At 50.6% G+C, this 22427-nt stretch overlaps 1 protein-coding gene across 6 annotated transcripts in view; it reads left to right on the forward strand.

Moving 5' to 3' along the window:
• LOC146817752 (uncharacterized) overlaps positions 1-22427 on the forward strand; it is a 221216-nt gene that overhangs the window by 112449 nt on the left and 86340 nt on the right. For 2 of the 6 annotated variants that reach the window (XR_014962585.1, XM_085609234.1), the window contains exon 1: positions 10557-10668. The exons of the other annotated variants lie outside the window; for them this stretch is intronic. Coding sequence is in view for 1 of the 2 variants with exons in the window: in XM_085609234.1 (XP_085465360.1) it covers positions 10604-10668 (65 nt within the window). In the remaining variant the exon portion in view is untranslated. Of the gene's footprint in view, positions 1-10556; positions 10669-22427 lie in introns of those variants that run through there. 6 annotated transcript variants of the gene reach the window in all.

Genomic DNA, 22427 nt, shown 5'->3' on the forward strand with positions numbered 1-22427 from the left:
CCATGCAGAGGTTGAACATAACATGGGGACTCCAAAGGAAACAGAAATCTTTAAGGTCCTGGAGGTGACCATGAGAACAAACTAGGATGTGTGGAAAGGAAAGAATAGAACTAGTGAAGGACATTACCGCTCAATCCCATTCAAGACTCCAGGGTGCAGAAGTTTGTGTGGGATAGTCGACTGTTGAAGGAAGCTGAGCGGTCATATAACATGCTTTTCTCTGGGAATTACCTCCTGACCGTGCCTTACATATTACACGTTGAGTAAAGTTTTCCTAAGAACTTTGTTTTAGCCTAAGTAGATTGTGCTTATTAAATTGGTAGGGGTATCCCACTCCTAAATTAATAACTCAATTTCTGACCATCCAGTTCTAGTCTTGGCCTCCAGTGGTGTGTGGTTGGTTTTCCCATTTTTGCTGAGCTGATTTTAGGTTTCATTCCAGTGCTAATGTGACACCATGAACATCAACACTGGCCTTGCACTGAAGAAAGGAGATTGCCCTCTCTGGGGGGGACTTTGGGAGTTGCATAGGATACTGGCAGCTGTTTGGCGAATGTGCCTTCTCTTTCCTGCACATGCGCACAAGGGGCTATTGTCCCTCTGCACAACACCGTCGCAGCATGAGGCTGTGGCTTTGGGTGGAGATAGGGTGGACTTTTGCTTGTAAGAGTTTTTATGTTGTTGCTGGAAGTAAGTGGAAAGAGAGAGATCTGGAGAAAGAGCACAGCAAGGAATTTTGGGGCATATTTACAAGGGTTTTATCTCTGCTTTTTTGGCTTACAAAGCCAAAAAAGCGGAGATAAAACCAGCGCCCTATTTACAAGAGGGTGCTAGCATGCATAATCGCATGTTAGCAGCCTTTTTCCCAACGCCTCACTTTGCATCTCCAATGAGATGCAAAGTGGGCATTACTGGGCGTACCCAAGATGGACTACCTTGCAAATATCGCTGATGTTTTCATCGCGATATTTACAAGGCAGCCCACATGATTTTAGCACACATTAGATTTTGGCGAAAACGGACGGTTTCGCCAAAACCTAACGTCTGCTAAAATCCTGACATCCCTAACATAGGGGGTGGATTATGCTGATACGACCCTGTGGGTCATATCAGCAAGGTTATCGCCCTTTTGCAGGGAACATCGCTGGAAAACCAGCGATGTTCCCTGCAAAAGGGCGATAACCTCGCTATCTCTGGAATTTTTATCGCCCTGGAGTTAATAACACGCAGAGATAGCCTGCGATAATATAATTATCGCTAAGCACGGCCAGCGATAATTATCGCTGGCAGTTGTTAATATGCCCCGAAATTGGATGCAGACTGGGAATTTTTGTGAGCACTCTGGCTAAGACGTCGAGGGAGATTCGGGAATTAGGAAGCAGAAAAAGGTAAATATATATTGACATGTTAGAAGGGTTTGTGGTCAAAGTAGTGGTAAGAGCTTTAGCTCCATAGGGGCTGGGTTATAATTAGGAGTGGGAGGGGTTGTTAGAGGTCAGTGTTAGTATAATAGACATGAAGAATGTGCAGCTAAGTCAACGGTGTTGTTATTGTGATCTCAGCTAGCTTTTCAATATACCACCCTTACACAAAAGTGTTGGGATCCGGTTTTCCGAAATGTCGGCTTTTTCAACACAGGATGAAGCTGGAATGTGCAGGAGTTCACTCTTCTCTTATTTTATTGTGATGTAAACTATTTAAGCGGCATGTCAATTCTCCAGTATTTTTATAGATCATAAAACAAACGCCAAGACACATGCTTCTCTCCTTACCCTTCAAAAGGGGCAGACATCACTAATATATTCCTGCTTTTAACTTGAAAACACTTTTTACCAAGAATGAGTTCAACTTGTTTCTTTGAAACTACTTGTGTACTGAGCACTCGAGGGAATGCCGCTGCCCGCGTCCCAAGCAATGGGACATCAGCAGGGCAGCATTCTAGTGGCCGCCCGTCGGAGCCTTCCCCCCCCTTGCTGCCTCGCGCGCGAGGCCTACGCCCACTTGGGAAAAAACCCCCTATCGCGTGGAGCTGGAGGCGGACCGGGGGGGCGGGGGGCGCGGCTTACTCGCTACTTAGTGGGCTCTCTCGCCCAGTTCCTCCTCTGTCTCCTGCGCGCCGCACCCAGCCTGGACACGCGTTCTCGTCGGTACTTGGATCGGCCCCCCACCTCCCCGCGTCGTCGTGCCTTCCGGGAGATCTTTACGCCGGTGAGTCTTGCTAACCTCTCCCACCCCGGCCCTGTCCCTGGGCATGACCAGGCGGACGGGGCCCTGTGGCCCGGATGGCCATGGGTGTGGGGGGCGCAAGCAGTGGCCCGTGTCCCTGCGGGCAATACGGGGATGGGTTGGGTGTTAGGGCGTGATTGCGGGGGGCAGAGCGATTGTGGGGCCGCGGGGGGACCGGGTCATGCGGAATGTTGCGAGTGTTCGCGCCGGGGCTAGACACGTGCCTCCGGTGCCGTCGGGTGTGTCGCGTCGCCCGGCGAGGGGAGGGTGCTGCCCCCCCCACCCGCCCCGCGGGATTGTGGGGGGAATCGCATGTTTGTCCCTCTACGCGTCGTAGGAATTGATTATTGAGCCCTCGGGGTCACCCCCCCCTCCCCCCTGGCATCGAAGGGGTTGGTTCGCGGTGGTGTGGACAACCGTGTACGGTTACTGGGCGCATGTAGTACGGGGTTCTACGAACACCTGCCAAAGTTTGCGTGTCGCGCCCTCCCGTTTACAAGCATTTCGAGTAGAACGAATGTGGGGAGCGGGCGGCGCATCGGCGCGGCGGAATTTGGGGTCCAACGTCGCGGCGGGGGGTAGGATGTGAGCCAATGGTACGAGGCCCAGCTGTTGCTTGCGAGGGAAAGAGGGTTCCTTGTGGAGTGCGCGTGCACGTGTTCGATTCCCACGCCCCCTGGGTTTGCTTTCGCGGCGAGGATACCGTAGCCTGAATGCAGCTGTATCCGGCTATGGAGCTGGGGGGGCAGGGTTCGAGGCGACCCGCGGCGTTGGCTCAGCTATGTAAGTGTCTTTTGCACGAGGTCTACTTCGGGAATCCATTTTGCAGGGCCTCAGTTTTCGGGCGAGGGCAGTGGGGCTAACGGCTGGGGCGATCGGCTCGAACCTGGCGAACCAGGTTCGAGTCGCGGCTATGACGCTTAACATCCTGTGATTCTGGGCAAATCACTGCATCCCCCACCCCCCCTGCCCCCCCCCCCCCCCGCATATACGAACGAATGTGTCCTCACGGAACGCAACTGCGCGCTCCGAATCTCGAATTCTGGACAAACCACTACACCCCCCCGCCCCCCCCCCGGGCCTCGGGTCCCCAGTTCCATGCTACCGGCGCAACTAGACGCACGCGAGTTGAGGGCTGCCACATCCCCCCCCCCCGTGTGAGGATGTGGTCCGTCGGCTGCGCTGCCTCCTCTGGTGCGAGAAACCAGGGTTCGAGCCTCGAGGTCGCGTCCACTTCCTGTGAGTCTCTGTGTTGATCGATGACATATAAATGCCTTCCGGGTGACACTATATAGTGAATTGACATGGCTCTACTAAATATCGACAATTATCTATTCGCGGTGGCCAGGAGGTCGCGCTCGGGGCGGGTTACGTGTCCACAGGGTTCGGCATGGAGGGCCGGGCTTGCACAGCGGGGGGGGCAGCGGGGGATGCAGTAACTAATACAAAATAGCGATGGCGTGGTGGCACACTATCTTGGCCCACGGGCGCACTTTCACGATTAGTCCCAGGAACGCTGTCGGCATGCTTGCGAGGGCGATCAGCCCCTCCCCCCCCCCCCCTTTTTCTTGGGTGGTAGGCCAAGGCGCTAGGCCTGGGTCCACCCTTCTCTGCCGGAATTGTCTTCTAGCGGGGGGGCTGGCTAGCAGGGTCACACGCGGTGCAGGCCGGGGAGGCAGGTTGGCTGGCAGAGGTGGCCACAGGGCGGCGGGTTGCACATGCAGGGCGGCTCCCGCCAGGGCAAAGCCGGCGCACTGGGTGCATGCGAAAGTGGTTCAGGGTTGATTACTTCTCCGCCTTCCAAGGCTGGTAGCCGCCACGTGCTGTGTTTACGCCTGATGCTTGCCATTGTACTAATCACCGTTCCTTTTCCAATTACAGGTCGGTGAGGGAACGCCCGCGCGTGTAGGGCTAGGACCGAGGCAAAGGCGCTAAAAGGACGCACGTAGCTGTACTGTCGGAGCATCGCCATGGAGAACATCGGGACACCGGGTCCACTGTTCTCCCAGGACACGTCGGTCGAGGAGACTCAGTCGAGCGCACCTCAGGAAGGGGTCTGGGCGGACTTTATGGCTTTCGCCCGGGAGAAGGGCACGGCTTGGGCCCAAGGTTTTTTGGAGGGTCGCAGGGCGGAGGATTCAGGCGTTGTCGTAACCCCCCCCCCCCCGAGGGCGCCCCAGGCCTATCCGGGTCTGAGCCCTGGAGGTCCACCCGGGTGCGCAAGCCCACATCAAAAGACATGCCGGAGGCCCAGCCGGCCAGGAAACGGCAGGCGACCGCACCACGCTCCGGCCCCCCGGTGGTCGCACCAACACCGCTACACGATACGGCCACAGGACTAACTGACTTGGCCCAGATGGGTAAAGCCATGGACCAGATGCTTGGCCTCATGGCTGTCTTTCAGAGCCGCCTCGACGCGCTGGCCGCACCACCAGCACCGGCCCAGGCGCCCGTACTACAAGTTTGGGCTGGCCAGGGCTCAACCACTGAACGGAGCATTGGTGAGCGGGGGGGAGTGTTGGGGTTGTTAACACCAGGGGAGGCCGGCCCTTCCACAAACATGGCTGCAAGCACCCCCCCGGCCGGCGCTGCGGCACCCCCCCCCCCCGCCCGCACAGGCGGTTACCATACCTCCCACCCCCGCTGCCGCGGAGCCTGCGCCAGTTGCACCTACAGTTGTAGCGGCGTCCGGAGGGGAGGGTGTAACCCAGGTCCCGAAGCCCCTAGTTACACAGGCACCGCTGGCATCAGGCCACTGCTCCCTGGCGTGGTTGGTGCCGCAGGCCGCAAAAGAAGGGATCTGGAGGAGGGAATATGTAGACATCCTAACATTACTTATGCATGGGTCAGCTGGGGCGGACACGAGGAAGATGGGCCGCAAGGAGGAGGAGAGGGTCAGGTACCAGCGGTGGCCGGACAAGACCATCGAAAACTGGACATCTGCATTCAATATATTGGCAGCGGTTATAGTACAGAAATTCCCCGAGCAGAGTGAGGCCCTAATGCAGTACGCTAGCACCATACAAGAGGAGGCGAGGCTCTCGGGGGGGTTAGGGTGGTTCTACTATGACCAAGATTTCAGGAAAAGAATGGCCATATGCCCAGACTTGGGGTGGGACCAAAAAGAAATTCAGCTTTGGGTAGAACACATGTGCCGCCCCACCAGGGAGAAGAAGGACCAGGGATATAAAGGGCAGGGTGAGGCAGTTGACAAAAGGAAGGACCACTCCCCCAAGCGCTCCTTTAGGCAGCCCTTTCGTGGTGGCAGGGGGCGGGGCCAGCGGCAGGGCAGGAGATTCAATTCTGGGACGTGCCGCCTTTACAATGGGGGCAATTGCACCTGGGGCAGGTCATGTAAGTTCACACACAACTGCAGCAAGTGCGGCGCGCAGCACCCCGCTTCTTCCTGCTCCTCCAGCCAGAGCGCCCCACAGCCCACAGCAGCACCCAGGAATGACGCCCGTATCTGAGACCGCACCCGGGCCCACCCCCTCACCGCCAGCACCCCGCCCTCCCACACCAGTCATGCACCCCGCTTTCCAATGCTCACCACAGAGCGCCATGGCCCCTGTCAAAGGTCCTTCACCCATCATCCTGGGACATATCCTTCCACTCATTAGGAGGTATCCATTGCTCAGGGACAGACCGCTCCTGGCGGGGGGGTTCATCGATGGTTTCAGGATTCCCTACAATGGGCCGATGGAGTCCAGGGACGCTAGGAACCTTAAATCAGCTAGGGATCTGCCCGGGGTGGTGGACCAAAAGGTGGGGAAGGAGTTGTCAGCGGGTAGGATAGCGGGTCCTTTCAGCAGCCCGCCCCTGGACAACTTTCTAGTGTCCCCCCTTGGGGTGGTGCCGAAAAAACAACCTGGCGCATACCGTTTGATCCACCACTTGTCCTATCCTGAGGGAAATTCGGTGAACCACTGGCTGGACGAGGGTCTTTGTTCTGTAGTGTACTGCTCCCTGGACATGGCCATTGACATGGTCAGGAGAGTGGGACAGGGGGCGTGGCTGGCGAAGGCGGACATTGAATCCGCGTTCCGCTTGCTGCCGGTTCATCCAGCTAGTCAACATCTGCTAGGCTTCAAGTGGGCAGGGCAGTTCTTTTATGATCGCTGCATGCCGATGGGCTGTGCCGTATCCTGCGCCTACTTCGAAGCCTTCAGCTCGTTCCTGCAGTGGGCCTTGGGGGAACTACACGGGATCACGCAGGTTACCCACTACCTGGATGACTTCCTAATTTTTGGCGCGAGTGGGACGAATGAGTGTGCAGTGGGTCTGAGTCGGTTTGAGGAGCTGGCAGAATTCCTGGGTGTTCCCCTTGCCCCAGGTAAGACCGAGGGCCCTGCGCAGGTACTGACCTTCCTCGGAGTGGAGCTGGACACGGTAAAGGGCGAATCGAGGCTCCCCGCCGAGAAGGTACTGGGCTTGTTACAGGACATCCAGGCGCTGCTGGGCAAGGACAAAGCGACCCTGGGGGCTGTCCAGAGCTTGATTGGCAAGTTGAATTTTGCAGCGAGAGTGATTCCAGCTGGCAGAGTGTTTTCAAGGAGACTGGCAGGGGCCACGGCTAAGGTGACCCGGAAGCACCACTTTGTAAGATTGACCGCAGGTTTGAAGGCTGATCTCGCCATGTGGGCTGAATTTCTGAGGGACTTTAACGGGACGGTGATTTGGAGGGCCCCTTGGATAGCCAGCCAGGAGCTCTGCTTGTTTTCGGATGCGTCTGGCAGGGAAGGTTTTGGTGTGATTCTGGGGGACGAATGGTGCGCGATGCGATGGCCCAATGCTTGGCGTAAGAAGAAGGTGACGCAGAATGTGGCAGTGTTGGAGCTCTTCCCAATTGTGGTAGCACTGCACCTCTGGCGGGCGGCTCTGAGCAATAGGAAGGTTGTCTTCTGGTCGGACAACATGGCGGTTGTCCACGCCATCAACGGCCTGACTGCCTCATGCCCGCTGGTCCTGAGCCTACTGAGGGAATTAGTCAGGGAGGGCCTGCGCAGCAATGTCGAGTGTAGGGCACGGCACATCGCGGGGGTGCGGAATGTGGCAGCTGATGCTCTTTCTCGCTTTCAGTGGCTCCGGTTCCGGGAGGCCTGGCCGCGGGCGAGGGCGGAGATGACACCATTCCCGGACCACCTCTGGCACTTGCTTCAGTGGGAGAAAGACTGAGGAAGATGGGGGAGAGGTCCCTGGCGCCGGCGACACGGCGGAAATACCACTCGCAGCTAGCAACTTTCAGAGCTGTGAGAGAGGCGTTGGGTGCCTCAGCCTTAGGGGCGGAAGATCAGGTGGAGGCCTTTGTGGTATGGGCCAGGGAGACCGGCAGATCGCACTCTTGGGTCAGCGGTCACCTGGCGGCAGTGCGCCACGAAGCTAAGCTAGATGGTAGGGGCGACCCCGCGGGATCATCCAAGATCAGGGCGGCCTTGAAGGGCTGGGCCAGGGAGGAGGTCAGACAACCGGACACTAGGGCACCCATTGAATACAGAGACCTCCAACTCCTCTTAGATGTTTTGCCCCTGGTAACTTTCTCACCGTTTGAGGCCAGCTTGTTTTCCACAGCTTTCTGCGTGGCATTCTTTGGCGCTTTTAGGGTCAGCGAGCTGGTGGCCAAATCTAAGGAAGACCTGTCTAATTGCGCCCTGGGGATTGCGGATGTGACCCTTGACACAGCACTGGAGCTACGTATCCGCAGATCTAAAACAGACCAATTGGGGAAAGGGAAGACAGTGGTGTTACAGACTCTGGGGGATAACAGGTATTGCCCAGTTCACTGGGTCAGGGAATACCTTGCTTTGCGTCCAGAATCCCCTGGTCCCTTTCTGATTCACGCAGACGGGTCCCCCCTCACCAAATTTCAGTTTGAGCGTCTACTAGGAGCTTCACTGGCGAGAGCCGGTCTAGCGGGGAGCGGTCGCAGGTTTTCCTCGCACTCCTTTAGGATTGGTGCCGCTACCACCGCGGCCAAGGCCGGCTTGGGCCCTGAGGGAGTAAAAGGGGTAGGCCGCTGGGAATCGGACTGTTTCAAGAAGTATGTCCGTCCGTAAGGCTGTGGCACAACCCGGAGCGTTGTTCCCGCTCCAAGTTTTGTTCTGTACATTGTCATGAACGCATCGTTTTGTGTGTGCAATAAAGATAAGCTTACTTAAAGGCCGTTTCATCGCTTTATTGGCAGGTTCCCGGGTATGGTTGGTAGGCCATTCCTACATCTCGAGGATGGAACGCTGGGCAGCCCACAGGAACTGGTCGCAGAACTTTGCCACTACACAGCTTGAGTGGTTGGGTTCCCCGGGCATGAAATGGAGTGAAGCTCGCGGCATGATTGAGCAGCGCCTGGCAGTTGCAGGGGTCCAGCCCAATGTTATCATCTTGCACTTGGGGGGTAATGACTTGGTTGCCAGGGGGAGGAGGGCTCTGCTACTGTCAATGCAATCTGACTTACAGGCCATCAGCCAAACCGTAGGGTCATGCGAGGTTTGGTGGTCTGAAATTGTCCCCCGCAGGGTTTGGAGAGGGGCTAGGTCCACGGCTGCGGTAGAGCGGTCCCGTAGGAGGCTTAATAGGTCCATGCAGAAATTCTTGGAGCGCAGGGGCATGGGCTTCATCAGACATGCTTTGATCCAAGAAAAGGTTGAGGGGTATTATGAGGCTGACGGGGTGCACCTGTCCAGGGTAGGCATGGACATGTTCCTCCTGGACGTACAAGAGGCGTTGGCTGGCAAGGGACATCAGTAGCACTTGTTAGGAGAGGGGGGCTCTGGCAGCGACGGTAGCCTCTCCAGAGCTGTGGCGGAGTTACAGGGTGATCTGGATGCAGACTGGTACAGTAAGGGTACCTCTGCGACAGGCGGTACAGTAAGGGTACCCCTGTCCGGCACAGTAAGGGTGCCCGAGCCAAGGTCCAGGAGCCGAAGGGGGTTCTGGGAAGACCGCGACGGCGCCCCGTTAGTCCTTCGGGCGGTTGGGGGGCCTGACCAACCGGGGGTGGCCACAACACGCTCCGCCCCTGTCAGAAGGGGCGGGAGTAGGAGGCAGATCACGTGACCCAGTGGATGATCTGCAAATATTTATGTGCCACACTGCCAGGGCATCGACCCACCGTGTGTGCTGGCTCACCAGGCGGGCGGGCAGCAAGGGGCTGCCTGCCCTGGATCGCCCGTAAGATAACCCAATTTTATTATCATACTGTGTTGTATGAAATAAACCTGCAGCAGTTCTTCACCCACAAATAAAGTGTCAGTGTAATCTTTGGGTGATGTCTGTGTATGCGTGTTGACTGAAGCGGATGACGGTGTGGTCACTATGCCGCTGCCCGCGTCCCAAGCAATGGGACATCAGCAGGGCAGCATTCTAGTGGCCGCCCGTCGGAGCCTTCCCCCCCTTGCTGCCTCGCGCGCGAGGCCTACGCCCACTTGGGAAAAAAACCCCTATCGCGTGGAGCTGGAGGCGGACCGGGGGGGCGGGGGGCGCGGCTTACTCGCTACTTAGTGGGCTCTCTCGCCCAGTTCCTCCTCTGTCTCCTGCGCGCCGCACCCAGCCTGGACACGCGTTCTCCCACCCTTTCCTCTTACCCCGCATGTCAGGCTCAGCGCGTTATTGGAATGTTTTAATTTTTCTTTTTACGTTGCAGGCGGAGTTACAGGGTGATCTGGATGCAGACTGGTACAGTAAGGGTACCTCTGCGACAGGCGGTACAGTAAGGGTACCCCTGTCCGGCACAGTAAGGGTGCCCGAGCCAAGGTCCCTGAGCCGAAGGGGGTTCTGGGAAGACCGCGACGGCGCCCCGTTAGTCCTTCGGGCGGTTGGGGGGCCTGACCAACCGGGGGTGGCCACAACACGCTCCGCCCCTGTCAGAAGGGGCGGGAGTAGGAGGCAGATCACGTGACCCAGTGGATGATCTGCAAATATTTATGTGCCACACTGCCAGGGCATCGACCCACCGTGTGTGCTGGCTCACCAGGCGGGCGGGCAGCAAGGGGCTGCCTGCCCTGGATCGCCCGTAAGATAACCCAATTTTATTATCATACTGTGTTGTATGAAATAAACCTGCAGCAGTTCTTCACCCACAAATAAAGTGTCAGTGTAATCTTTGGGTGATGTCTGTGTATGCCTGTTGACTGAAGCGGATGACGGTGTGGTCACTAGGGCGGAGGGAGAACAAAAGTTTATTCTATTCGTCATTGCATTTCAGAGACATTCGACTTTATTACTTGCAATAAATAAATAGTTGCTTGTCCTGCTCATCTGTGCCGAGTAATGTTGTTTTGCACGCACTTTTCAACAGATGTAGGTTAGAAAAAATAAAGAAAGGCTCTCTCTGTGACTGACACGAAAAACAAACTTGGTGCAGGCGCGGGGCCTCTCGCTCAGAATGAAGAAAAAAACTGAAGCCGCCTTCCCACATAGAACACGCTGTTCTCAGCGAAAGGAAACAGGGTGAGTTAAGCGAGCTGTTTCTGGTTTCCTTTATGCTTTTGTAGCTTCAGGGGTTAAAGACACTTCCTTTGCACTGACATAATACCCAGGTTAACCTCTGATACAGTAGTTGAGCATTTCATCATGCGATAAGATCTTATTTGTTTGAAATAAACAGATTTCAGGGGTGTGTTGCCTCTCGACCAATGGCAGTCGACCAAGGGATGGGTGCCAGCGCCGCAGCCAATCAGGGCTTAGGGATGGAATAACGTGAGCCTTGTTATTCTGTTCTCTTGAATGCCAGTGATGGGTGGGCTTTTGAAAGGAAAGAACAGGCTGCGGCGAAACCTCACTTTTTTTCCCGGGCTGGTTTGAACAGCCTCGGCGACTTAGCATGTGCGTGAGAACTGCTGCGAAAACAGAGAAACACGTCGAAAAAGAGGAACAGCGCTTAAAATACTCAGCTGTTGTTTGCTCAGTGGAGATATGGGGTTATCTTCCACAACGAGGGTGCCTGCTGGCAAGGCTGTTCTTTCTAACTGAAATAATGTGTTCCTTCATGTTCAACCCCCTGGTGCATGTGAGGAAACTAATGTAAAACATGTTTGCGGGCGAAACGCATATTACAAATACAAAAGCAAAGTAATATACTAGCCCTGTAATATACGAGGGCCATTAATATACTAGGGCCATTAATATACTAGGGCCATTTGTCCTGGGCCTCGAGCTCAAAGAGGGGACCACGAAGAGGGACTAGCGGATTTCGAAAACTAGTTCATTTTTGGCACAGGATAGAACTAAAAATAAGGCTACAGGTTTCTAAAGCTGGAAGATGGTTAGAGGGGTGAATACAAGAATATTCATAACAAACTGACTTAATTAGCGTGGCCTAAATTACATTTACAAAAATATCGCTCCATTGAGTGTAAATTTTCACACGTTTAAGTCCAAGGGGTGACAGTTTTGTAAACGATATATAGGGCTCAATATTTTTGTCCTACCTAAGCCACGGTATTCTGGTACCATACCTTCTAGGGTCTTGTGAGAAGGCCTAGACATAAGTTCAAAAAGAGGCAAAAGTTATTACAATTCACATCAACCTCTAAAGCAGTGATACTCAAAGTACGGCCCGGGGGCCGCATGCGGCCCTCCTGACTTTTACTTGCTTTCCCCTGTTCAAAGAAGCACTAGAATGCTGTTTATTCGACTCTACCAAACTTAAATAAGATGTTAAATGAAGGGGCAAGCATTTCTTTAACTGTTAAGTGCACTCTTTGGGCAGCCTGGGTTGCTATCATACATACACATTATAGTTTATTAAATCAAACACAGAAGGTTTTAAACAGCATAAATCCTGAAGTCTTGTATTTGGTGGTCTTCTTATATGTGATAATGAAGTAAAAGGAGGGAAATGAAATATAATAGTTGCCTAGGATCACAGAATTTGATCAGGTGGGGAAGCCGGGATTGATCTAGATTTTCTGGTTTCACATTGAGCAATTCAGCCACTAGATGTACATGCTTCGCCAACCCTACACCCACATTATCTCTCCCTGCCCCCTCGACAGCCACTCTTCTGGCTTCAACGCGGACCTCGTCGCAAATGTTTTGGGAGTACCCATGGTCTTGAAGTATGCTTGCTGCCTTCAGTTTGTCATTAACAGTAACACCTTTCCTCCGAGTCCGTACACCTCTCCCACAAGCCAATAGTTTGTTGTTATTTATTAAGTGTTCTTTTCTGAAACATATTTACAATATGTAGTAAAGCGCTAAACATTATATAGCTCCTTATTGGTCTTTATCCTATAAGCACTATATCTAGAAGATCTGTTTACCACAGTTAAATGCTTTCTTGGCACAGTACCTGTGGCACACAAGGGAGTTGATTTTATGCCCCTAATGGTGTGTCAAAGAATGAGCCGTCCATCGGCGGGACGGTCTGGAGCTGCAAAAATAAACAACGACCTCCACGTGCAGGGGGAAACTACCCTGTGCGTCAAGGCATCCTTTTATTTTTTCATTTTACCTTTTAGTGCTGGAGTAGGGAGGAACAAATCATGTCATTTTTGGAATTCTTTGCTGTGGCTTTGACACAGATTTCGAGGACAGTAGCTGGAAACAGAAGAGTAGACAATGCGGTGGCAAGTGAGTCAGGGGTAGAAGTGAATAACAAGATGGCATTTAAAGAAATATAAACTAGGTATAAGGCTGCATTGCACCTCATAGTGACACCATCAGCCCAAACAACACTTGAAGTGGAGAGGTAGGTTTGGAGAGAGTTTCAGGGACATTAGAGAAAGAAGAGGCAGAGAGAATACATAGAAAGGAAACTTAGAAGAGATGACCCAGTGAGGTATGTAATGGGGCTTTCTAAGAGAGGGCTACCCCAACAATGTAAGTAAAATTGTCACTGACAGCCTTCTATGGTATGCTTTTCTGTGGCTGAGGAGTTGCATGGGGTATGATGTGTAGGAGTATAGTAGAAGGTTGGGCCAGGATAAAAGGGAAGCTGCTCAATTGTGTAAAAATGGCAAAGGTAGACATACTGCAGGGATTAATGAGGGCAGGTATGCTTGTGTACATGTGAAGAGACATTATGTTTTCACTTTTAGGGTCTCCAAGATTGTAGGGAGCTGGGGGATAATTAGCCAAACTGAAGGAATAGCTTTTGGTTATGGAAGAGCAAAATAGATCTGAGAGAAAGGGCTGTGGCACTGGCAGTGCTATTGGTTAAATGTGGAGGGGTTGGGATTGTGCCTGGGCTGAACATTAAAGCCTATCAAAGGATCAGAGTGGACGGGAGGATCAAGTATTTTATGCACAAGGCTGGTAAAGAATTGAAATCCAAGCAGAAACTTGAAGTGAGGAGAAAAGGAACGAGAGGAGTGTAGCCACGGGGGCACGGGCAAGATGCATTTTCTACCCTCTGTTCTGTGTCTGCCTCCGCAGCTGTGGTGACCTCCCATCCCGCTTGCCTTGAAGAGCGAAGACTGACTCTTTGCCTTGAGGAAGCCCTCGGTGTGTCAGCCCCTTTGGGCGAAACAAGTGTCTATTTTCTGGGCATTAATTCCTAAAGAAACGACAAACTCCTCAGGCATTGCCTGTCTCTCTTGAACTACTTCTTTAATTAACCAGTGGCATTAGAGGTGTTGCCATTTGACTGGCAGTCCTACCTTTGGAATATTGAATACCGGTCCTCAGCGTCCTCAGCGTCCTTTCTCAATCTTCATTGTTATGCATTACCTCCCTGCTTATTCGTTTTCTATATTCATTTTAAAAATGAACTTATTGGACTTTGACTAACCTACCTAGTCCTTGATTGTCACTCCTAGAATATTTGCGTCCCAACTTTTTTAACTGTAGCTTTATTTTAATAAACTATCCCATTTTGTATACTATGTTCTACATCTCTAAGATGGTTTTTATACAACATGCAGCAAATATAAGTGTACTTATTGATCACACAGAGACATACAATCTTTTCATAAACAGAGTTCCTGAGATAGTGAAAAATATTAATAAAATTCTCGTACCTATTTGGAACCCGTGAAGCGACATTGCACCATGTACCATTGTTTCCCCTGAACAGCTGGTGGAGGTGTGGCGGCCCATGGGGTTCCAGCTCGGATCTCCGACTGTTCACAACCGGGCAAACACTTTGATAAAAAGAAATTGTATTGTATAAGAAGTAAGGCATGATACAGGCGGTCATTTTGGAAAGGAGAATAAGAGCTATTTGGAGCTCGCCATGTCCACAAGTGTCCTGTTGCAGAAATACGTCACCTGGCTTTAGTAGATCAATGTCTAGAGCCAGTCTGGAACCCTGCTCTGGCTCAAGTATGACTTCCAGAACCAGTTGGTTCCCACTATATTCCTGTACAGGCCATACAACATACATTCTAGGTACAATGTGCCCCCTTTAGAGTGCACTGGAGGGTTCCAGCCCTTCCACACTCCTCCCGGTTGTCTGGTACCTACAGATTCTGGAAAGCAGGAGACATCACCAATGCTGCATCTGCTACTCGCCTACATTATGAACATTGTTGTGACGAGGATGCCGCAAGAGCCTATACCACAGGTGTAAGCCCCGTTCGTGCTCAGCAGTGGTCCTGTTGGATACTTTTTGTTCATCACTTGGTGCAAATAAGGAAGAAACACAGCCCCAAACTTCATCTTGCAGAGTGCTCTCTCATTCAGTAGTTGCACCGGTCTTGCCAAGTTCCACTGGCTTTACCCCTGGAAGCCAATACTTCAGTGCCAGACATTATCCCCAGTGCCAGGGACTCATACCTGTGTCCCTTGAGTTCTGCCTTCTCTGTCCCACAGCCTCGACTTTCATGCTCAGCACCATTATTATCCGCCATCTTCCTGAAGCCTACATACACTGGATTCCTCCAGTCAGTACATGCTGTGCACATTCAACAGAACTAAGTGACTCTTATATCTGCTCCCTTGACCAGAGGGCCCCACCACCTGCCTCCAGCTACTGATAGTCGGCTACAAAAAGGTGTCACACTATCCGTGTGCCCCCTGATGGCAGCCCTCTGGAGAAGGGCAAGGGGGCCCTATGGACCCCCAAACATCCCTGCGCATATGGGTGCAGTCACACACTGCACTGCCTTCACATGGATCTTGCTTCCTTCGTTAAAGTGCAGACGGGCGCCACCTGCACTGTGAAACACGGAGCAGCTTTGAAGCAGCCACTCCGTATTCCACTTGAATCTGCTCTCAGGGCAGCACAAGTTCACCTCAGCCTTGAGGGCAGGGCATTCAACCTTATAATGCGCACCTTCTCTATTTGTGATTGGAGCACCTGTTTGAAGGTGCACTGTGGTACAAACAGGGAAAGGGCACCCAATACGTAATAGGGCCCCAGAACTCCCTGGAGAAGGAATGCTGTTCTGGTTGCAGCTTAGCGACCAAGGGTGACTACTCGTAATGTTGGCGCTTGGAAATCGTGCCGTCCTGTGCCGTTTCTTCAGTCAGGTAGTATGACTATGTACGATCAAGGCCCAGAGTACCAGCCTCACATGACACAGATAAAAAAGCCAGGAGGCAGTGAGTGCTGGGTCTCCTTTTCTGGTCTAACTCATGGTTAGTGGGGGAACTATTGTGAAAGGTTGTGTTTTGCAAGGTGGTATGGTGTTAATGAAGAAATTAACGACAGACTGAGTGTCTGTGGGCTGAGGTGAACCCATCACAATGAAAGCAGGACGGGAATAGAGAGATAACGTACAAAGAGGCTTCCATATGTTTTAGGATGGTGTGTACCCATTGATGAGTAATACAGGGCCCACCATCAATCACACAACTCCTTCTGCAGATAAAGGGATCATACACGAAATGAAAAGAAGAAGCTCTCCCTAGCAGCAAACATGTTTCCTTTCCCGCATATTAGATCATTGGGCTCGCCCACACATTAGCCTCTTGCTTCTGACTTCAAAATCAAGTGAAAAACATGTTTTGTTTGTTTCAGCCATGTGATGCCTCCTCTAAATATTTCGAGGAATGTGTTCTTGAATGCTGGAAGGCGTCATGATCTCGGCTTTGTTGATCAGCTCTTGCTGTCAGAACCATGTTTGTACTTAGTTAAATATAGGAAAGGAACAAAGGACCCACCCGGTGGGAAGGTACATTTTGTTTTAGTTTTTGCCTGGAGTTGGCATTCAGTAGGGATGGTGCTACGAATTGCAAAATCTTTTGATTATATGGTTGTGGCTCATGCAACTCTAGTTCATATCCACACTGGGGTTGCAGTGACCACCAGTACTTAGTTCGAAGATTCTCCTCTGCATTGGAAATTACTGGTGGCCACTAGTGTCTATATACAGGTGTGGAATCTTGATTTTTGGGTCTCACCTATAGCCAGCTTTGGTTGCTTGTTGTCAAAAATCTATTCTGGAAATACAATAAAATAATTAATAAAGTGTGCTTTGGGTCAGCCCCTTGCTCGTGTTTGGATGGCTTTCTTGTCTATCCCATCCCCCTGCTCTTTACTTGATGGCTTTCCTCCTCATTCTTATTTTTTCCTATGCATTGAGCCTTTCTTCTTGATCAAGTTATGCACTGACCATTTTAGAATAGCCATTGGTCATCTTAAATCTTAAATTAAAGTTTAGAAAATGGCCACCGGTGCACTACGTCACGTGCACATCTATTGACAGCCATCATGGAATGCTTATCTTTATCAAAAATATTTTCCAAGATGGTCGTCCATGCAATCATTACACACCAATGGTGATGTGCTGGTGACTTTTTTGGAGGGATATTTCTTAAGAAGAAAAACATTCCAAGATAGCCGTCCATGCATGTGCCTGAAACACCTGCAGCCATCTTGGAATTCTTTTTCTTATAATCAAAACTAATACCTACATGGTTGCCCATGCACGCTCATGTGTTGTCATGCACCAGTGTCCATTTCAGATTTTTTTCTTTTTGCGTATGCCAATAGAAAAAAGCATTGGCAAAACCAATAGCCCACAACCCACCTTTAAAAGCGATATCTGTTAGCTTTCACAATGCTTGTTGGATATCCAGACAACATAGCCAGCAGTAAAAACAACGGAAATAGACGGGTGATGTAAGAATATGTGCAGGTGGTACAACACTAAGGGGACCTGGGCCTCATAACAGGACTGTCTTGTCTGTGGCATCTAGAGACTGTGGGCCTGACTCAGAAAAGGGCCCCAATTCTTGTGGCAGAGACCCCGCAGTCATGGATGAGTCCCAACACTCAGAGGCTCCCCCACCACCATGGGGCCTCCACTACGGCTGCAGAGGCCCTTTGTGATCTCTCCACCATGACTCCCTGGACTGTCAAAATACTCCTGAATTCATGCAAACTAGATGGCCTCCGACATTCATCGTGGATTTGGTATTCCTTTTTTCCAAACCAAGACAAGGTTTACTTGCCCTCTGTACAGGAGAAGGATTCATGCACTCCGGTTACTGTCTTTTCCCAATACACAGAAACCTGACCACACTCATCTGGTGGTGTGCTGACTGGATGGAAGAGAGTTTTGAAAAAGCCCAACTTCACTGAGGACTCAGGAAACGTTAGTCCTTAATAGGTATCCATCAACAGGGAAGGAAGCATGGCTGCTTTGTTGGATTGGTCTCTGCAATCAGGTAGATAAGGACCCAATGTCAATGGTACATTAAGGCCATTGTAGACCACTGCCTACAGTATCTGCACAAATGGAGTGCTAGAAGGCAACAAATGACATAAATAATGACCTTGATGCTAGAGGAAAGGGAGTGCTAAACAAGATCTGGTTTTGCTTTGGAATCCAAAAATCTGTGAACGGCGGCAGCACTGACCTAATGGACTACCTCCACAATGGGTGCCAATGCACCATTGTGTAGTGAAGTAGGCGTTACATCCTCAACTTCTTGGCCTCCATGGTGCCTGAGAACCATGGTACTTTTGCAGGGTCCCCCCGTTCCTGGGGCTCAGAAGACAGCATACGAAGCTTACAGCTGAGGGCATAGACAGCCTCTCACCTGGGTCTGTTTAGTCTTGTGCTCCTGAGCTCCTGGCTGCTGCTCCTTCTCTCTTCAACTAAAAAATGTCAGTCACCTGCTCGAGATTTGCAGCTGACTTTTAAGGCGACGCTGCAGCTAATCCATTTCAGGTTTTCATTCTTCTCTTCTCTTCTCTTCTCTTCTCTTCTCTTCTCTTCTCTTCTCTTCTCTTCTCTTCTCTTCTCTTCTCTTCTCTTCTCTTCTCTTCTCTTCTCTTCTCTTCTCTTCTCTTCTCTTCTCTTCTCTTCTTCTCTCTTCTTTTTTCCCTTTTCTTTTCTTTTTGCTTTTCATCATGGTTGTTCCTCCCTTGATTCCTTCCTGGCTTTCCCAATACATTATGTTTTGTTTTTAGAACATTTTACATATCTTTTTATTGCTATTTTGTATAGAACATCAGATTTCAAACATAGCACTGCAGAATATTTCACAATTTTATTAATCATCGTTTCCCACCTCCCCTTCCCCGTGCTCTCAAGCCCCAGTATTTGGTACTCTCGTTGCAGAATCAGGGTGGGACTCCCCATCACCAGAATAGTCAAATTCGCCACATAGTTGGCCTCTACAGGTATTCCAGTCTTTCCAAATTTTCACTTCATTTTTGGGGACAGCTGACCTTCATGAACAACCCTCTGTCATCATACATCAGCACACTTTACCTTTCCAGGCCTCCAAATCCGGGGGCCGTTCAAAGCCCATTGCCTACACTATATTTCTCTTCGTCACTGCAAGGCCCAATGTCATCCATGTCCATTGCGAGCGGCCAGTGTCTGTCTCTCCCCAGACATTTAGCACAAATCACTTGGCGAAGACATTCATGCTCCCACCACTCACTTTCCCCATACAATTCATAGGATGTGAAAAAGGTGCCAGTCTGTCCACGCCCCTCCGGCCCTTCCCATCTTTACCATAGTTGTGCAGGCATAGTAAAAGCAATGGATGATTTTTAGCTAGACCAGTCAAAACCCCAAACACATGGCCACCTCTATGGGGGATGCAAGTGCCTCCTCCCATTCACTGTCCTCCAAGCCCTCTAACTCTCACTCCACTGCTCTCTGACCTGTTTTAAGGCATCTGGCATATGGCTTAGCAATGTTTTATAGGTTAGCGATGTAGTTTCCGGGGCATGAATTCGTTTAGTGGTCTATTTTCTAGTGGGGAGGACTCAGAAAGGTCAGCACACCTGAGCAACACCATTCTGAACACATGGCAGAGTTGAATGTATCTGTATGTCCCTGTAGGTGCTAGTTGGTATTCTCGCTGCAGGCAAGGCCAGCGGATTACATCACCATGAGACTACACGTCCCCCACCCTGAAGATTCCAATGTGGTCCCATTTGTCGAACCCTGGCAATTTTCACAGTGCGTCAAAAATCTTGCCTTCCATTTGTGAAGTTGCCTTTGTAGCTGTATTTTTCCACCCCAGGACTGAAAGGGCGGTTTTACAAAAGTCACTACTGTCTGCTTGGGTCAGCCACACCATCTACTTCCTCCATATAGGACTTGTAGGTATCTTTGTGAATGCAATGTAAGTCTGTCCAAGCAAAACACTGGTTCTTGTCTGTGGAAGGAAAACCCAGTTGTTAATAGTGTTCAGTTGCATAGCCCAGTAGTATTTCTAGACATCTGGCAAAGTGATGCCTCCATCATACCACCCCCACGTGTGCTTGTGTAGTGCAATGTGTGTGGGCCCTCAGACCACAGCAATATTTGCACCTTCCCCTAAATTTTCTTAAAATATGATTTGGGGATCTCATGTGGAGTGTTTTGGAGGGTGTATAGGGAGTGGAGCAAGGGCATCATTTTGAATAGCACCGTCCTACATAATAGTGAGAGCAGTAGAGACCACCAATGGCGCACCTCCTGTCGTAGTCCCTCCAACAACGGGGCCAAGTTCTTCCCCAAAAAGAGGTCAATATTGGGCATGATGTATATCCTCAAATATTGGAAGCCCATGGTAGTCACCGTCGCTGCACAGCCACGTGGCAGCTGCTTTATCTGAACCCTAAGGGGGTATAGTACGGATTTATGCCAGTTAATGGGGTTCCCAGAATAGTTGCAGAAGCTCATGATGATCTGCATTATTCTATCTAGAGTTAGCTCCGGGCCCATAATGCAGAGCAGCACATCATCTGCATAAAGAGGCACTTTGTCTTCCCAATGCCCCTCCCATTCAAGGCCCCTGACCAATGGGTCTTGACTGATCCACGCCACCAGAGGCTCCAGGGCCAAGGCAAAAATCAGCAGGGATAGAGGGAAGCCCTGCCTGGTACCCCATTGCAGTTAGAATCCTGGGATCGCTCACCATTGACTTTGACCTGTGCCAGTGACCCAGAATGGAGGAACCATATCCATTGCATTGAAATGTATCCCAAATCCCATTTTGGCCAGTACCGTGAAGATTTACGCCCACTCCACTGTCCGAAATGCCATTTTGGCATCAAGTGATAGGACTAGGGACTGTTCACACAAGTTGGTTCTTTGTCCCAATAAACCATGGAGAAGCCAGAGGTTAAGTGCTGTGGTTTGGTGGGGGATAAATCTCAACTGGTCTGGATGGACCAAGGACTGTATCACCATGATCAGACTCATGGCCAGCACTTTGGACAGAATCTTAACCTCTGCGTTTAGTAGCGAGATCGGCCTATAACAGGCTCAGTCTTCAGGGAGCTTTCATGCTTTATGTATGACCACTATGGTGGCAAGCCTATGGTTACCTGGGAGTAAGCCCTTCTGCTTACTTTCTTTGTATATGTTTGGTATGTGGGGGACCAGCTTGGAGTCCAGCATTTTATAGAGTTCGCTTGGAATTCCATATGGACCTGTGGCCTAATTCATTAAGTTTTATGTCATGTGGTGTTAATGTTAGTTCTTTTTCCTGTTCTGTAAATATGTAAAGGCCTTAGTCTGGTTGGAGGGTGTGCCACAATAAAGCTGTGTTTCTTTGCTTGTTTCCTCACACTCCCCACTTGCTGATCCTGACTCTTCACTCTTAGTCTCGATTCCTGACTCCTCATTTTCTCCAACCCTGTGAAGAATTCATCAGCAAGGAGATTTATTTCAGCCTTTGACCTTTTCCTCCTTAGAGCATGGCAGCTTCTCCAGAACACTTGCCTACCCCATATTTGAGTGCGTAGTGGCATCTTGGCATCCAGAAACAGTTGCCCTTACCAAAGACAGCGGAAGACCCGGACTTTAATTATGGGTAAGAGTACAGCCCTGAACAATAGGCTACTGACTTCACCATACAACAGATTTTAGGGATGTGATCAAACACTCATTTCATTGATGACTGTTCTTGCTATCAGTCATCCCGGACAGGAGGAAGGCAGATGAGGATCCAGCTGCCAATTGCCCTATATCTTTTGCTGCTGGTGCTCCTTTCCCTCCAAGTGCTGGGTAGGCCGTATCAGGTTCAGCAACTTACAATGCCTGAGGGGTGCCTCCAGTTTGTCTAACCTTGGAGGTGGCTCATTTCTCCTTTTAACTGCTCTCCCTCAGTCCTGAGAATCGGGTGACCACCAATTCTTCACGGAATCATGTTTCATCCACATTTGCTGAACATTCAGCATCTCAGCGATTGGCTGCTGCTGCAATTTACTGAACAAGCATGATCTACTTTTCTCCTTGCTGCCTGAGTGCATATGTTAATCCTACCCCAACCTATTTTACCCTGTAAATGCCGGCTCTCCACCTGATTGAGATTCCCCCAAAACATCAATACTTCAAGCACTTCAAATTGCTCACTCGTTGCTAAGACTCTGCTTCTGTAGCATCCGTTGATTATTCCTGGCATATCATAGCTCCGGCAAGCCATTCGCTTCCAGACTATTGATGTCCTAATTGAGCCTTAGGTTTTAGGAGACAAGGGTACCCCGATATGTGAACCTGGGGTGATAATGAATAGTTAAGAATAATGGTTCAAGCATGGCCCAAAAGGGTCCAATAGAAAAGGTGACCCAAGCAGGGTCACTTGTTTTTTAAGAGAAGTGAAATCAATTCCGTAGGGAGCAGGAGACAAAGTACGTAAAGGTCATGTAGGTCAAAAGATGACAGGTATTTATTTAAACAAAGTCAATTTTAGAGTGCTCACATAATAAGAAAGCGTGGTGTGAAATAGTGATAGTAGTTTTAAAAAGACATCGCATTGACAACAATATAGTAGTTGAATTCCATAATTGATTATAAGTGACAAGTTATAAGGAATTCATGTTGTGGGGTGGTCGACAGCGTTTCGAACCCAATTATTGGGGTTCATCT

This window comes from Triturus cristatus, chromosome 6 (genome assembly GCF_964204655.1).
Source record: "Triturus cristatus chromosome 6, aTriCri1.1, whole genome shotgun sequence".
Classification (NCBI taxonomy): domain Eukaryota; kingdom Metazoa; phylum Chordata; class Amphibia; order Caudata; family Salamandridae; genus Triturus; species Triturus cristatus.